A 17,433-nucleotide genomic window follows, 5' to 3' on the forward strand; every position below is an offset into this window, starting at 1 on the left:
CCAAACCATTTCTTTGCAAAAATGCTCCTCTCTCCATGTCATTTCTGTCAGTTTCTGCTTGTAAACCATTGGCAAGCTCTTTTATGATTTCAGTTTTTTCTGATTTTTGGGCAAAATTCTAATTCCAAATAGTCCCAAAATGTATTAACTGTTCAAGGGTCAGAACTTTTAAATCCTCAAAAGGAACTCCCCTAATTTTCCTAGGAACATGTTGGCATCAGCTACAAACATCTCTCTACGGCAGCAGTGCAAACTCAAGAAAGTCATTTGCAGATTTTTCGAAATTGGTTTCAAAGTGACAATTTAGCTCGTGTAATATTTTCATTTCATCTATGGGTTCACATTGTGTACATGAGGTCCCAGTTTGTTATATCCAGATTCAGATAAGATTCCCAAAACTTCTGATAATTCCAGCTGTATACTTGAATTGTCATGTGCCTGGTTGAGGAGGGATGAACTCTGTCCCCTTTTTTTGTCACTCAGCTGCTCAGTTGGTCAGAACCACGTTTGTTTATCACGTTTGTTCACCCCTCCCTTAATAGTTACCTGTCTCCTAGACCAAATGAGTTCATGTTTTAAAAGGAGCCAGGCTTTCTTGACTTGACTTGATTAAGAGAGTTTATTAGTTACTGAGCGCACGCAGAAATAGTAATGCAACACATATACATGAGATAAGAAATAAGACGTGAGTCCAAAAGAAAAAGTTAAAAACAATATTTGGGTCAATCTCTAAGTCACTGAAAAAGGTAGGTAGGAGATGCCGTGGCCATTACATTAGATACTACTGGTGATGTTGGTCATATTATTCTTGATGTTCGTAGTTGAAGAGTCAGTTGTGGGATGGCTTAGATGACTGTTTGAAACTCTCTGGTCCTGGTTTCTTTCAACGATGGCTATCTAGCAGTGCTCAAAATCCTTCTAGTCTCATTTTCTTTTGACTGGCTTGCTGGTAAGCTGGCTTCCCGCAGTCAGGGTAAGAGTGTCTTTTTTCTTTCTTTATCTTTGGTGGAAAAGTGTAGTGACTGCTTTCAAAGCAATAACTTTTCCGGTACACTAGTCAACACACTAGGAGGCCAGGATACTAACACGCACAGTCCAGGGTTAAAACTCATTTTTAACCCCTGTCCCTGTGGATTCTTGAAAGGGGAAACATAAAAGACTACTTGACTTCTTTACCATCATGGATGTGACATTCTGTAATTTGTCTCTGTATGGGCAGCCACTGGATTCACATCAGCAGTTTTTGAGACAACATCTTCACTTTGTTCAGAACTAAAAATTGAAATGGAATGGACTGTTTTTTATTATTTGTTTTGTGGGATGTGGGTGTTGCTGACTGGCCAGCATTTATGGCCTGCTCCAGTTGCCCTTGAGAAGGTAGTGGTGAGCTCCTTTCTTGAACTGCCCTGCAGTCCACCTGCTGTGGGTTGACCCACAATGCCCTAAGGGAGGGAGTTCCTGGATGTTGATGCAGCGACAGTGAAGGAATGTTGATTACATTTCCAAGCCAGGATGGTGAGTGGCTTAGAGGGGAACTTGAAGCAGCTGAAGATGGTTGGGCCTTGGACGCTAGCTACCCTGAGGAATTCCTGCAGAGATGTACTGGAGCTGAGATGACTGACCTGCAACATCTACGACCAAATTCCTATGATTCCAGTCAGCTGAGAGTTTGCCCTGTGATATCCATTGATTCCAATTTTGCTAGGATTCCTTGGTTGCATAGTCAGTCGAATGCTGCCTGGATGTCAAGGGCTGTCGTTTTCATCTCATCTCTGGAATTCAGCTCTTTTGTCCATATTTGAACCAAGGCTGTAATGAGGTCAGGAGCTGAGTATCTAACCTGGTGGAACCCAAACTGAGCAGATACTACTTGATAACACTGTTGATTACATTTTCCATCACTTTACTGATGATTAGGAATAGACTGATGGGGCAGTAATTGGCTGTGTTGGGCTCTTCCTGCTGTTTATGTGCAGGCCATATCTAGGTCCTTTTCCATATCATCGGCGAGGTGCCAGCGCTGTGACTGTACTGAAAGAGCTTGGCGAGGGGAGTGGCACATTCTGGAGCACAGGTCTTCAGTACTATTGTTGGAACATTGTCAGGGCCTATAGCCTTTGCAGTATCCAGTGTCACCAACCATTTCTTGATACCTTGTGGTGTGAATCAAATTTGTGAAACCCTGGTATCTGTAAAGCTGGGGATCACTGGAGGAGGCTAAAATGCCAGAAGAGTTTGCATTGAAAACTGAAGTGTTGCATTTACTGTTAATCTGTATGGTATAATGTTACCTTTTTTGAAAACAGAAAGAGGGAAAATTGGAAACTCAATGAGCCTGAGATTTCTTTCAAATTTATGCAATTTTGCCTGACAACAGCCCTCCAATTGAGCTACAGGATGTTTAAAGTGTAAATGCCAAGAGCAGCAGATTGAAAAAAACATTCAAGCACACAGACTGAAATCATCCGATGTCTCTCATCCTTTTTCTGTCCATGTGGGGAAAAGGACAAAAAAACCAAGACATTTTAACAGAAAGTATTCCTACAAGGAAAGAGGTCCACAGAGTTTACCTAAACAAACATTAAATTGTCATCACCCTACAGAAACAACATGTCCTTATTGCACAAATCAAGAATGACGGGACACTAGGAAGCTCAGAGTCGAGGGAATTTGGGGTGTTAATCCACAAATCCCTGAAGGTGTCAGTACAGGTTAATAAGGTAGTTAAAGAGGCATATTAGACACTTGCCTTTATGGGTTGAGGCACTGATTATTAGAGCAGGGAAGTTATAATGGAGCTGAATAGGACCTTGGTTAGGCCACAGTTGGAGTACAATTTTATTTCTGGTCACTGCACTATTCGATGTGATTGCACTGAAGGGGATGCAGAGGAGATTGACCAAGGTGCTTCCTAGGATAGAAAAGAGGCTCAGGCTATTTTCTTTGCAGCATCGAAGTTTGAGTGGTGTCTCATAGAGGTGTACAAAATTATGAGGGGCATGGAGAATCATAGAGTCATACAGTATGGAAACAGATCCTTTGGTTCAACTAGCCCATACCAATGAATAAAAACAGCTGTTCCCCTTAGTAGATAGGTAAAAAACAATGGGGACATAATTTTGTCTACCACTTCAACACACCACTGTGTTCCCATGCCAAAATTTCTGATGCGGATCTCATGCAGTGCTTCAGTATGGCTCACTGCAAGATGGAAGAACAACATCTCATTTTCTGCTTGGGGCACTTACAGTCCTCAGTATTGAATTCAATCATTTTAAAGCCTGAACACCTCCACTTGTGTCTTTTACCCACTCCCACACCCCAGGCCATGGACTGTTCCTACTTTTACTCACTCATCGTCCCCATTATCACCTATCTAGCTTATCTTCTCCCTAACTTCCAATTGTCTGTCTACATTTTTCTCAATCTCCATTTCTTACTCTGTTTCTCACTCTGGGCTTCAATTCCATCTACCTGCTTGTTCTGCCCCTATCGTCAGCATAAATACCAGTGTTTCCTAGCTGCTATCAGTTCTGAAGAAGGGTCACTGGAATTGAAATTTTAGCTGTTTTCTCTCCACAGGTGCTGCCAGACATGCTCAGTTTCTGTGAGATATTAAAGGGTATAAATTGTGAAGGAGGATGTGAAATAAGACTGGGTATTAAAGCATACAGGGGTTGAGTAGGAAAATCTAGTTAAACTGAAGGCACTCCTGCCTTCTCTGCTAAAGTGCTCACTCCTCCCGTTCCCTGGGTCTGGGATGGTTCAGACAGTCTCAGGATTTTCAGCTGCATTACTGTTGGTGTGTTTTGTTTTGCAGGGAGGGAGGCTGATTGCAGGCAGCCCAGAGAAACCGTTCCAAGGAGAGCTACAGATTGTTTTGACGGGAGACCATTCAACCCCCGAGTGGCCTTTAAGAAATGGGCCCAATCAAGGTTCGAAGGTGCTGGGTAAGTCACTTTTACAGCTTCACTAGTGATGAGTTCTTAACAGAATCATGTTCAGATTATAAAGCAGAAAAACTGAGGAAATGATTTTTCTCGCTTGATTCTGAGAGGATCAGCTGTGCCCATTCTATGCTTCAGTGAGTGAAGCAGCAGCCTCTTATATGGCTGTTTCCCACTTTGACCTTGACCTTGTGAATCTGATCACTTTGCTTTGAGGGATTGATGATGAAATGGCCGTGTCACATAGAAAGTCATACAGTATAACAGGTAGAAAGGGCTGGCCCATCACAGTCCCATCAGGCAGTGAGTTCCAGATACCTACCACTCTCTAGGTGAAAAAAGACTTCCTTAAGTATCCTGTAAACCTCTGCCCCTTACCTTGAATCTATGTCCCTTGACTGATACTTTCTTAATGGAAAATGTATTCCTATCTACTTTGTCTATGCCACACATAATTTTGCATGCAGGTCATTCCACTATTACGCATGTATTTCGTTAATGAGAATTCACGATAATCTGATTAATGAATTGAGGATATTGTTTCTAAAGTATGAACTTTTAAAGTATGTATTGGTTATAACACAATTCTGGCCCCATTAGTTTAACTGGTGCTGCTATTATAACACAAGATTACATAAGAATAGAACTACCGCATTATAACAGAAATGACTGTCCAACTTTGACCATCACTCTTTGCCTCCTGCCACTAAGCCAATTTTGGATCAATTTGTCAAATTACCCTAGGTGCCATGGGGTCTTACCTTCTTGATGGTCGACACTAAGCAGTACCATGTCAAAAGCCCTACTGAAATCTAAGTAGACTACATCTGCTGTACACATCTTGGCATCTCCTCAAAAGTTCAATCAAACCTATCAGACATAATCACCCCCTGATAAAATCACGCTAGTTATCCTGAATTAATCCTTGCCTCTCCAAGAATGCTTTCCAAAAGTTTCCTCACCACTGACGTTAGATTCACTGGCCTATAGTTCCCTCATTTATTCCTACCACCCCTCTTGAAGAACAGGACAACATTAGCTGCTCACTAGTCCTCTTGCATATCTCCTGTGGACAGCAAGGAATTGAAAATTAATGTCAGAGCACTACAATTTCCTTATTTACTTCCCATTGCTCCAATGTAGATTTTCTCATAAATAGCCGCCCCAGTCCACTGTGGCCAGATCCTGTCTTATATTAAAAGCAGCCTGGCCCCAGTTCAGAACTTCTTTTTCAGGTCCATCTTTGTGACTACTCTAAATCTTACTGTGTAATGATTATTATCACCGAAATGCTTCTCCAGTGATATTTCTCCAATCTGCTCAGCTTTATTCCCTAAAATTAAGTCCAGCACATCCCCCTGTCTTGTAGGACATCCTGTGAGTTAGCTTGAAAAGGTCTCCTGGATAAATTTTAAGAGTTCTGCACCCTCTAAGCCTTTCATACTTTGTCTATCCCAGTTAATAATTTTTCTTTTGTTTAATTAATTTGTGTGACGTGGGCATCACCGTCTGGCCAGCAGTTATTGCCATCCCTAGCAGCCCTTGAGAAGGTAGTGGTGAGGTGCCTTCTCGAATGGCTACAGTCCATGTGCTGTACATTGGCATGGCACAGTGGTTAGAACTGCTGCCTCACAGTGCCAAGGACCTGAATTCAATTTCAGCCTTGGGTGAGTGTCCATGTGGCATTTGCACATTCTCACTGTGTCTGCCTGAGTTTCCTCTGGGTGCTCCACTTTCCTCCTGTGGTCCAAAGATATGCAGGATTGGCCATGATAAATTGCCCCATAGTATCCAGGGATATGCAGGCTAGGTGGATTAGCCATAGAAAATGCAGAGTCACAGGGATAGGATTGAGGGTGGGTTTGGGTGAGATGCTCTTCGGAGGATCGGCACAAGTCTTAATGGGTTGAATGCCCTCTTCCTGCACTGTAGGGTTACAGGGATAGGGTAGGGGATGGATTTGGGTGGAATGCGGTTTTTATCTGCCTGTGCTTCATATCCCTTCTTGCCCCTACCTCACAAAAACCTACTGACCTTTGTTTCAAATTCTCAGTTTGACTCACTTCACCCCACCCTCTTCCTTAAGAATCAACCTCATTTGGAAAGAATTTTGAGATTTCCAAAACTACTTCTATGTGACATCATTTACTGTCCCACTCCACTTTCCGTGTACCTGTTTGTTTCCAATGTTGGTTTCAGTGCCTGTATTTTCAGTTTGCTAGTTGATTGGTTTGTCTGAAACTGTTGCCCAGTTTTCTTTCCTAGAGTTCAGGGCTGCAATGTTTTTGCTTTGCCTCTTTGTGCTGTAGGTGTGTTTGGAGGACTGGATCTGCACGGTATTCCCCATTTGGTCTATAAAACCAAACTGGGTTCAACAGCACATGCCGGCTCCCTCAACATAACTCTGGTTGAAGCCGTCGATTGGCAGGTATTCGGGATGGGGGCCGTACTGTAAGTAGCCTAACACTAATTGTTCGGAGATGGATTCTTCCAGAGGCATAACCTCCTCCAATTTGTACAAGGATTAGGATCAATAACGGGGGGGAGAGGGAGCCCAACGTAGTGAAAGTTCGCTGAATTGGGAGGATTCTGCATCGAGGCCAGTTAATGGGACCTCAATCTTGGGGTGCATCTTATTTAATGATGCCCACTTTTCAGCACTGAGAATATCATTTGTTCCTGGACCCACCACCATCTCTGAAAATAAACAAGAATTATTGTTTGCTCTTGAACTTCTATGAGCAGGGATAGAGGCATCTTCTCTCTCCTCTTTTTATATACACATGTCTTGGACAGCCAGATTCTTCTGGCATTGGAGAATGAAAACTCTGCCACCTAACATCTCCTCAAGCCACCCTTTCTTCACTCCAGCTGAGCCAGTTACTACAGTCTATCCCTCTGTATGTTTTATCTTTTGCTCTGACCCACCTCCCCCACTAATCTCATCCGAACCCTGCTCCAGCATTTCAGCAGGATATCCTGCCCAGGGGCTGATCTTTAAATCAAACAGATTCTGTCAGGACTTAATCTAATAAACTGGGCAGCTGATTAGTCACTGGGGAAGGGGGAGCTGTATCAATCCACTTAACCCAGTTTAGTTTATCTCATGGTTCAGCGACTGATTGATGTTAATTTTGTTCAGGAAGGAGATGAGATCTTTGTGACAACAACAAGCTATAATTACACACAGACAGAAATCAGAACGATCCACTCTATCTCCTTTGATAGAAAGACATTGGGTTTGAATGAAGCACTATCGTACACACACGTCGGTAAGTCTCAGCTGAATGGAAATTCTAATAGGTCTCTTGGTACTGTCAGAAATGAGATCTGGTCACCCTCTGCTGCAAATTATCATTAAGAGCGAGAATTACAGAGAATGACATAGAATTTACAGCACGGAATCAGGCCATTCCATGGAACCAGTCCAGTCTGGCATTACTGCTCCATTCAATCGTCTCTCTTCCTCTTTCATCTCAGCATAACCTTGTATTCCCTTCTTCCTCACTTGCTTGAATAATTTCCCCTGAAATGCATGTCTGATATTTACCAATTATTAATCAGTAACTGTCTTAGCTAGTTCCACATAATCACCATTCTCTGGGGGGAAGGCACTCTTCCTGTTGACCATCAGATTTTGATGGCCTCTAGTTTTGCTCTTCCCACAGGAGAAAACATTCTCTCTGTACCCATTGTCTCAAAACCTTTCATTATTTTAAAGGCCTTGATTAGGTCACCTTCAGCCCTTTCCAAGAAATTTCAATAAAAGCAGGATGTACTTCTGAGGCTCCATAAGGCTCTGGTCAGAGCATATTTGGAGTATTATGTGCAATGTTGGGCCCCATATCTCAGGAAGGATGTACTGGCCCTGGAGAATGGTCCCAGCAATGAAAAGCTTAACATGTGAGGAATGTTTGAGGACTCTGGGTATATACTCGATGGGGTTCAGAAGGATGAGGTGGGGATCTAATTGAATCATATAGAATACTGAATGGCCTGAACAGAGTAGATGTTGGGAAGATGTTTCCATTGGTAGGAGAGACTAGGTCTCGAGGGCATAGCCTGAGAGTAAAGGGAAAATCTTTAAGAATGAAGATAAGGAGAAACTATGGGAGTGGTGAATCTACGGGATTCATTGCCACAGAAGGCTGTGGAGGCCAGGTCATTGAGTCATATTTAAGACTGAAATAGATAGGCTCTTGAGTATCAAGGGGATCAAGAGTTACAGGGAGAAAGTGGGAGAATGGGTTTGAGAAACTTACCAGCTATGATTGAATGGAGGAACAGATTTGATGGGCTGAATGGCCTAATTTCAGATCCTATGTCTTATGAATTCCACCCAGTACATCTTCTCCCATTATTCTGATGCCTTCCATGCAAATCAACATTTATACTTAATCCAGTGCCTCTTTATCATTTTCATCTAATGGAGACCAGAGCCTAAACAAAGAAGCAAATTCAGCATACATACCTCAGGAAGACCAATCTTGCAGTTAAAGTACATTATTCCCTCCAGAGGATTTGGAACTCAAAGGACCACATTAGACTACTAATGAGCAGCTTAATAACTGGTTGATGTATGAAAGTGACCAACTGTATATCAGAGACTTATAGCCTCCCCAGCAACAGCAGTGTGTATTTATATAGCAACTTCAATTAAGTAAAAAAGATCCAAAGATTCTTTACATGAATGAAATTAAAATTGACATGGGAGGGACGAAAACGATAATGAATTTTCAAAAATACTATTTTAAAATCATATTTGCATTACATAGTAAGCATTTCAATATTTTTAGTAACTAAGTTTGTTATTCTAATAGGACAATTGAAAATAGCCCATTTATGTTGTTCTGAACCCATTTCATGGAGTGCAATTTTTATTAATGGCTGTGTCCATGTCTGTGAATCAATCTGATTGGAGATTGTTCATTTTCTTCAAGCGGAAACACAGGAATTGAAGGGAAGAGGCCAGAGTTACACTCTGGCAGCAGATGTTGGCCTGCTCAGCAGAAACATCAAGATCATTGGCCATAATCACCCTGACAAGGCAGATGAATTGTTTGGAGCACGAGTCTTGATCAGTTCCTTCTTTCATAACGGAATGGAGTTCAAAGGTATCTCGTCCTTATTTAGGTTATGAAATCTCCCAAAGAATGTTGAAACATATTCCCTCAGATCTCTTGTGACAGTGCTCCTGTGAATGGGCAAAAAAAAAATGTTATGTGGACATATTACCTCAGATACTTCATCAGCTGGGACTGAGATTTGTCAAAGCTGGATTAAGAATGGAGAGCCAGGTATTCAGAAAAGCAAAGCTTGTCATCCAGTCATAATTACGGAGAAGAGATTTAGTGATGGGGAAGTTGAAGATCATTTGGAGGCATGAGAAATGTGGTTACAGGTTGGGAGTGAACACTGAGAAAAATTATCCGATTTGTATGTTCCTGCTTTAAATGGTGAAGAACAACATAACCGTTAAAATAATGCCATTAAAATCAGAGGCTAAGCATGTAATTTTCTGATGTATATGCCAAGATGTACAAAGTGCTCACTTGAGTGCACTACCGACTAATATAGTCTTCAGTCATTGTTCATAAACTAATAAAATAATTAACACATAGACCACGTAGGAGTTGGTGATTGCTGCATTTCCATATACTTATGTTTTAAGATTATTAAGCTTCAACAAAGAGTCAGTAAGAACTGTTTTGTATAACTGTGTGACCTACAAGGCCATTTCAGAGTTAAGTGTCAACCCAAATTGCCCTAAGCATGAAGTCATTTATAGACCAGACAGGGTAATGACAGCAGATTGTCTTCGCATAAGTACATTAGTGAATGAGTGGATTTTTACACAATTCTGTAGTTTTGTGTCAGTTACTGACAGTAGTTTTTTCTAAATTCCAGATTTGCTTAAATAAACACCCTCATCCCTACATTGAGGTTTGAATTCTTGTCAGATCATTAATTCTTGAGATTATTTGTAATATATCCAATTTAACTGTAACTGCTAAGATTTGATCCTCATCAATCAATGATCTTTGTATTTTGGTCCATGTAAGAGAAATGAAAATTTGCTCTGAAGCAGATGGGGTATCAGGTTCCCATCCAACTTGTTAACTCCACAAACACTTCAGTGTTCGAATTGCACGCAGTGATCTTGGCAACAACAACGCTGATGCATTGATCTGAAAGTCTTCTGAACACTATGTTGAAGTTTTAGACAAAAGTTGAAAGAGTTTCACTTTAATTCTTTTAATTTTAAACCAAGAAAGTTTCTGCACAAAATATTACTTTTACTGATGATTACTCGTTTCTATACAGTCCTTGAAAAATCTTTCATTTCTGCAACCTGTTAAAGATGATTTAAATTGTTGATGTTTTTCTATGTTTTGTAGGTAATGCCAGAATACAGGATGTTGAATTTTATCACAGTGGACAGTATGGTTACTTAAGTTACTTTGGCCCACGATATTCTGTGTCTTTCCTCAATCTTGGAGAGGTTTGTAACAGATTTTTTTTAAACAGTTCATATTTTTCATGCAGATTAATTTGCTTGTGTTTCTGACAGTTCCTCAGCGTGGGTGTATACTGCAAATTGAGATATGGCATGCCTCACTTGAAGACATGAGTCTGTCAGGTTGACATTTTTATCAAGTTTTCCGATATTTACCCAAATACTTGAAACTTTGCAGAGAGTGTTCTGATTGGTCTCCAGTTTTCCCAAATGACAGAGGGTAGTTAAGTTGCCAGGAGGTAGACACCAGTGGCAGACCAGTGTGCCAGTGCTCCTGGCAAACCTGGAGGCCCACCATGTAGAGTGCTATCCCCAACCCTTAACACCACCACCATGGTAGTGGGCTGGCTACTTTCTCTTGTATGATTGAATTTTTTAATAGGTGGCTATGAGGGGACCTCCATGTTGAAGTACCCTCTCAGTTACTTACTGTTCATTGCAACATGCCACTCCTCTTAAGTTATTCAGCCTTTTATTAACCATCTAGCTTTAAGTGTTTGCCTGCCATCTTTAATTCCTTAAGTGTGTGTTCAGTGCCAAATCCTGTTTGTTGTCCTCAAAGTGAAAACTTGACCCTGATTTCCACTGATCAGGGCATCCTTCACACTGGGGACCACAAACGCAGATTGAGTGACCACTTCAGTCAACAAACATGATCTAAGTTTCGAACATTTGTCATTTTAATTGTTCACCTTGCTCCCTAGTTGACCTTTCTGTTCACAGCCTGCTGCAGTGTTCCAGTGAAGCTCAACACAAAGTTGGGGAACAGCACCTCATCTTTCAACCCAGCACTTTACAGCATTTTGGACTCAACGCTGAGTTTAACAACTTTAGATTATAGCCACTGCCTTTATTTTGTTTTTTATTGTTTCTCTTTTTTTCTAATTTTGCTTTTTTCCTTCTCAATTTGCTTTGTTTGTTATTTCACATTGCATTTAGGTTCAAATTTTTTAATAGGAATTTGTCTTATGTGGACACAACCAATTTTATTCACTTTTACCCAGTATAAGGGCTTTTGCATCACAAAGTCTTTTGATCTTTAATCATCTCTGGACTCCAGTTTATGCAAGCAGAAAGCTGCAAGCACCCAGCAAGCCAGGCAGCATCAGGAGGTGGAGAATTCGACATTGCAAGTATAACCCTTCTTCAGGACTGGGGATGGGTATAAGAGGAGCAGCTCCCCTTAAACTCACCTTCAGTCCTGAAGACGGGTTACACCCGAAACCGACGCTGCCTGGCTTGTTGTGCTCTTCCTGCTTCCTGCTTGTCTACCTTGGATTCCAGCATCTGCAGTTTTTTGTCTCCACTATATGCAAAGCTTTGAGTTTGCTGTACGCACACACACAGACTCAAATACAGAAACAGGTAGAGACATGCACAAACCGATAGATGCATACTGACACAGAGTAAGACACACATAGACACACACTCAAAGACAGATGCATATACAGACACACACACACACACACACACACACAAACACAGTCATAGAGATGTACAGCATGGAAACAGACTCTTTGGTCCAACCTGTCCATGCCGATCAGATATACCAACCCAATCTATTCCCACCTGCCAGCACCTGGCCCATATCTTTCCAAACCCATCCTACTCATATACCCCTCCAGATGCCTTTTAAATGTTGCAATTGTACTATCCTCCACCAGTTCCTCTGGCAGCTTATTCCATACACGTACCATCCTCTGAGTGAAAAAGTTGCCTATTAGCTCTCTTTTATATCTTTCCCCTCTCACCCTAAACCTATGCCCTCTATTTTTGGACTCTCCCATCCCAGGGAAGAGACTTTGTCTATTTATCCTATTCATGCCCCTCATGATTTTATAGACCTCTATAAGGTCTCCTCTCAGCCTCCGAAGCTCCAGGGAAAACAGCACCAGCCTATTCAACCTCTCCCTATAGCTCAAATCCTCCAACCCTGGCAACATCCTTGTAAATCTTTTCTGAATCCTTTCAAGTTTCACAACATCTTTCTGATAGAAAGGAGACCAGAATTGCACGCAGTATTCCAATGTCCTGTACAGCTGCAACATGACCTCCACTCCTGTAGTCAATATTCTGACCAATAAAGAAAAGCATACCAAACGCCTTCTTCATGATCCTATCTACCCACAACTCCACTTTCAAGGTGCTATGAACCTGTACTCAAAGATCTCTTTGTTCCTCAACACTCCTTAGGACCTTACCGTCAACTGTATAAGTCCTGCTAAGATTTGCTTTTCCAAAATGCAACACCTCACATTCACCTCCATCTGCCACTCCTTAGCCCATTGGCCCATCTGATCAAGATCCTGTTGTAATCTGATGCACACCAAAAAACAGACACACAGACTAAAGCACCACAGACACTTGCACAAAGTCAGACACAGGCGCACACACACACACAACACTTCTAGTAACCTGAAACATTAACTTTGTCTGTCTCTCTCATGATAGATGATAAATATTGCTTGCATTTTTAGCTCTCATTCTAGATTTCCAGCACCTCCAGGTTTATAGCCCAGAGTGAGGTTCAAACACGAGACTTCTGACTGAGGGTCTCAGAATGGGAGAGAGAGTAGGGAGAGAAGGGTTTGCACATAGTCAGAAACTTGTTTCCTTCAATGGTTTCTAAACTGATAATTTCTGCATTTTTATTCACAAAAGAAAATTTTGGAGATTTAATTTCAACAAAGGCAGGACCTGGCATAAAACAGGATGAATAATGGAAGTGGAGCAGAAGGAGATATCCCTCAAGATCAGCCAGTGACTGCAAGAGACACTGTTGATCTTCTTTGATACCTTAAGAAATGTATCAGGACATAATTTGTTGACATTGAGTAATTCTAACTATCTCTTTCCAGATTGTAGAAAATGATTCTTACATTCGTGGATGTGCTTTCCATCACGGATTTGCTGCTGCCATAGGAGTCTTTGCAACAAGTGGGCTTAATATTGATGACAATGTCATATTCAAAACTTATGATGGAGGTAATCATATCTCAGCATGTCAATAAATGTAAATATTGATCAATTCTACGTGAAGGTGTAACCCAGGCACATGTGAGTTAGCCTGTTCTCCATGATGTAGCATGGTTGTCACCTGTAATTACATCATTGAATAAGGATAAGACCAACTGAAAAAAAATTTCACTTCAGAATGTTCATAATAGACAACAGGTGCAGGAGTAGGCCATTCTGCCCTTTGAGCCTGCACCACCATTCATTATGATCATGGCTGATCATCCTCAATCAGTATCCTGTTCCTGCCTTATCTTCATAACCCTTGATTCCAATATCCTTGAGAGCTCTATCCAACTCTTTCTTAAATAAAATCCAGAGACTGGGCCTCCACTGCCTTCTGGGGCAGAGCATTCCACACACCCACCACTCTCTGGGTGAAGAAGTTTCTCCTCATCTCTGTCCTAAATGGCCTACCCCTTATTTTTAAGCTGTGTCCTCTGGTTCAGGACTCACCCATCAGCGGAAACATGTTTCCTGCCTCCAGAGTGTCCAATCCTTTAATAATCTTATACGTCTCAATCAGATCCCCTCTCAGTCTTCTAAACTCAAGGGTATACAAGCCCAGTCACTCCAATCTTTCAACATAAGATAGTCCCGCCATTCCAGAAATTGACCTCGTGAACCTACACTGCACTCCCTCAATAGCCAGAATGTCTTTCCTCAAATTTGGAGACCAGAACTGCACACAATATTCCAGCTGCGGTCTCACCAGGGCCCTGTACAGCTGCAGAAGAACCTCTTTGCTTCTATGCTCAATCCCTCTTGTTATGAAGGCCAGCATGCTATTAGCTTTCTTCACTACCTGCTGTACCTGTATGCTTGCCTTCATTGACTGGTGTACAAGAACACCCAGATCTCTTTGTACTGCCCCTTTATCTAACTTGACTCCATTTAGGTAGTAATCTGCCTTCCTGTTCTTGTCACCAAAGTGGATAACCATACATTTATCCACATTAAACTGCATCTGCCATGCATCCGTCCACTCACCTAGCCTGTCCAAGTCACCTTGTAATCTCCTAACATCCTCCTCACATTTCACCTGCCACCCAGCTTTGTATCATCAGCAAATTTGATAATGTTACTATTAATACCATCTTCTACACCATTAATATATATTGTAAAAAGCTGCGGTCCCAGCACTGATCCCTGCAGTACCCCACTGGTCACCGCTTGCCATTCCAAAAGGGAGCCGTTTATCAATACTCTTTGTTTCCTGTCAGCCAACCAACTTTCAATCCAAGTCAGTACTTTGCCCCCAATACCATGCGCCCTAATTTTGCTCACTAACCTCCTATGTGGGACTTTATCAAAGGCTTTCTGAAAGTCCAGGTACACTACATCCACTGGATCTCCCTTGTCCATCTTCAGAGTCACATCCTCAAAAAATTTCAGAAGATTAGTCAAGCATGATTTCCCCTTCATAAATTCATGCTGACTCTGACCTATCCTGTTACTGCTATCCAGATGTGTTGTAATTTCATCCTTTATAATAGACTCCAGCATCTTTCCCACCACTGAGATCAGACTAACTGGTCTATAATTTCCTGCTTTCTCTCTCCCACCTTTCTTAAAAAGTGGTACAACATTAGCCACCCTCCAATCTGCAGGAACTGATCCTGAATCTATCGAACTTTGGAAAATAATTGCCAATGCATCCACGATTTCTACCCTGGGATGTAGACCATCAGGCCCCGGGGACTTATCAACCTTCAGGCCTAACAGTCTCTCCAACACCAATTCCTGGCAAATATAAATTCCCTTCAGTTCAGATCCTTCAGCCACTGTTACCTCTGGGAGATTGCTTGTGTCTTCTCCAGTGAACACAGATCTGAAGTACCAATTCAACTCTTCTGCCATTTCTTTTTTCCCTGTAATATATTCCCCTTTTTCTGTTTTCAAGGGCCCAATTTTAGTCTTAACCATTTTTTTTCCCTTTCACATACCTAAAAAAGCGTTTACTATCTTCCTTTATATTTTTGGCCAGTTTACCTTCATACCTCATTTTTTCTCTGCGTATTTCCTTCTTAGTAATCCTCTATTGTTCTTTAAAAACTTCCCAGTCCTCCGTTTTCCCACTCATCTTTGCTATGTTATACTTTTTCTCTTTTGACTTTATATGTTTCTTAATTTCCCTCGTCAGCCACGGCCACCCCTGCCTCCTCATAGGATCTTTCTTCCTTTTTGGAATGAACTGATCCTGCATCTTCTGCATTATACCCAGAAATATCTGCCATTGTTCCTCCACTGTCATCCCTGCTAGGGTATTGCACCATTGAACTTTGGCCAGCTCCTCCCTCATAGCTCCATAGTTCCCTTTATTCAACTGAAATATTGTTACTACCGATTGTACCCTCTCCCTTTCAAATTGTAGATTGAAGCTTATTGTATTATGGTCACTACCTCCTAATGGCTCCTTCACTTCGAGGTCCCTGATCAATTCTGGTTCATTGCACAATACCAGATCCAGAATTGCCTTCTCCCTGGTAGGCTCCAGCACCAACTGTTCTAAGAATCCATCTCGGAGGCACTCCACAAACTCCCTTTCTTGGGGTCCAGTACCATCCTGATTCTCCCAGTCTACCTGCATGTTGAAATCCCCCATAACAACTGTAGTAACATCTTTGTGACAGGCCAATTTCAGCTCTTTATTCAACTTACACCCTACATCCATAATATGGATGAATAATGTTTGTACTTTTAATGAGTACAGCATTAGAAAGATCAGGAGTCTGCAAAGGGATAGAGATCGTTCAACTGAATGAGCAATAATTTGATTGATGGAGTGAATTGTGGGAAATATATATACTTGTTCACTTTGGCAGGGAGGACAAAAACAAGTGAAAAAAATACTTAAATGGTGAGAGATTGCAGAATTCTGTGGAACAGAGGGATTATGTTATGGACTAGGCCAGACCCCCTCAAAATATTTCAAGAAGGTAGCCTGGACCATAACTTGTTCTTATTTTAAAGCAGGTGTGTTGTGGATATATCAGGTGTGACGTAGCTGGTCAAACCACTCAGCTTTAAGAAAAACTGATTGCCACCGTTGGGCGACTGTCTGTCTGGAGTTTGCACATTCTGTTTCACTGTGTCTGCATAGGTTTCCTCTGGGTGCTCTGGTTTCCTCCCACAGTCCAAAGATGTATGAGTTAGGTGAATCAGCCATGCTAAATTACCTATAGTGTTCAGGGAAGTGTAGGCTATGTGCATTAGTCAAGGAAAATATAAAGTAATAGGGTAGGGGAATGGGTGGGGTGGGATTCTCTTTGGAGGGTTGGTGTGGACTTGTTGGGCCAAATGGCCTGTCTCCACACTGTAGGGATTCTATGAAAACTGAATTTATTTAAACACTACAGTTGAAACACGAACAAAAGTAAACAGAATTTAAAATAACTTAACTATTTGAAAACTTAACCGACTCGATACCACAATATAACTATGGAGCTGTTCCAATTCCCGCAACATCCCATAAACACACCCCTTGGCAAAAGGTAGACTCAAACACAGGTTCTTACAGGCAGGAGAGATTTCAGAGAGAAAAATCAGACAAGGATCATCTGCTGAAGCATGGTACCTTTTCCCACTGCAGCTTCTGTCCCTGTTACCAGCAGTTTCTCTGTTACAACTAAACCAAACTAAAAATAACCTGAACTGGGAGAACTAGCCGCTCCCCTGCCATTGTTAAACTAGGCTCTTTGTGGGACATTTCAGCACCTCGGCCTTTATGACCTCTCTTTCTAAAAAAAAACACCCAGGGACAAAATAACCTTGTTAAAGTGACAGCATTGCCACAATGTGAATTAACAGTTAGACTGCTGATTTAGCAAATGATTAGGAAGACAAATATAATGATGTAATTTATTGCAAGGGGAAAAAAGGTTAAAAGCCAATAAGTTTTGCTATGTTTGTACAGTACATTGGTGAATCTGCACCCAGTGTAATATGTACAAT

At 41.5% G+C, this 17,433-nt stretch overlaps 1 protein-coding gene across 1 annotated transcript in view; it reads left to right on the forward strand.

The window, feature by feature from the left end:
- The window catches only part of LOC140476804 (fibrocystin-L-like), a 233,128-nt gene that overhangs the window by 166,673 nt on the left and 49,022 nt on the right, over nucleotides 1–17,433 (forward strand). Inside the window, exons 56-61 of the mRNA XM_072569598.1 lie at nucleotides 3,821–3,950; nucleotides 6,257–6,375; nucleotides 7,090–7,219; nucleotides 8,888–9,061; nucleotides 10,346–10,449; nucleotides 13,323–13,449. Of these exons, the coding sequence (XP_072425699.1) occupies nucleotides 3,821–3,950; nucleotides 6,257–6,375; nucleotides 7,090–7,219; nucleotides 8,888–9,061; nucleotides 10,346–10,449; nucleotides 13,323–13,449 (784 nt within the window). The remainder of the gene's footprint in view (nucleotides 1–3,820; nucleotides 3,951–6,256; nucleotides 6,376–7,089; nucleotides 7,220–8,887; nucleotides 9,062–10,345; nucleotides 10,450–13,322; nucleotides 13,450–17,433) is intronic.

Source organism: Chiloscyllium punctatum, chromosome 5, assembly GCF_047496795.1.
Source record: "Chiloscyllium punctatum isolate Juve2018m chromosome 5, sChiPun1.3, whole genome shotgun sequence".
Classification (NCBI taxonomy): Eukaryota; Metazoa; Chordata; class Chondrichthyes; order Orectolobiformes; family Hemiscylliidae; genus Chiloscyllium; species Chiloscyllium punctatum.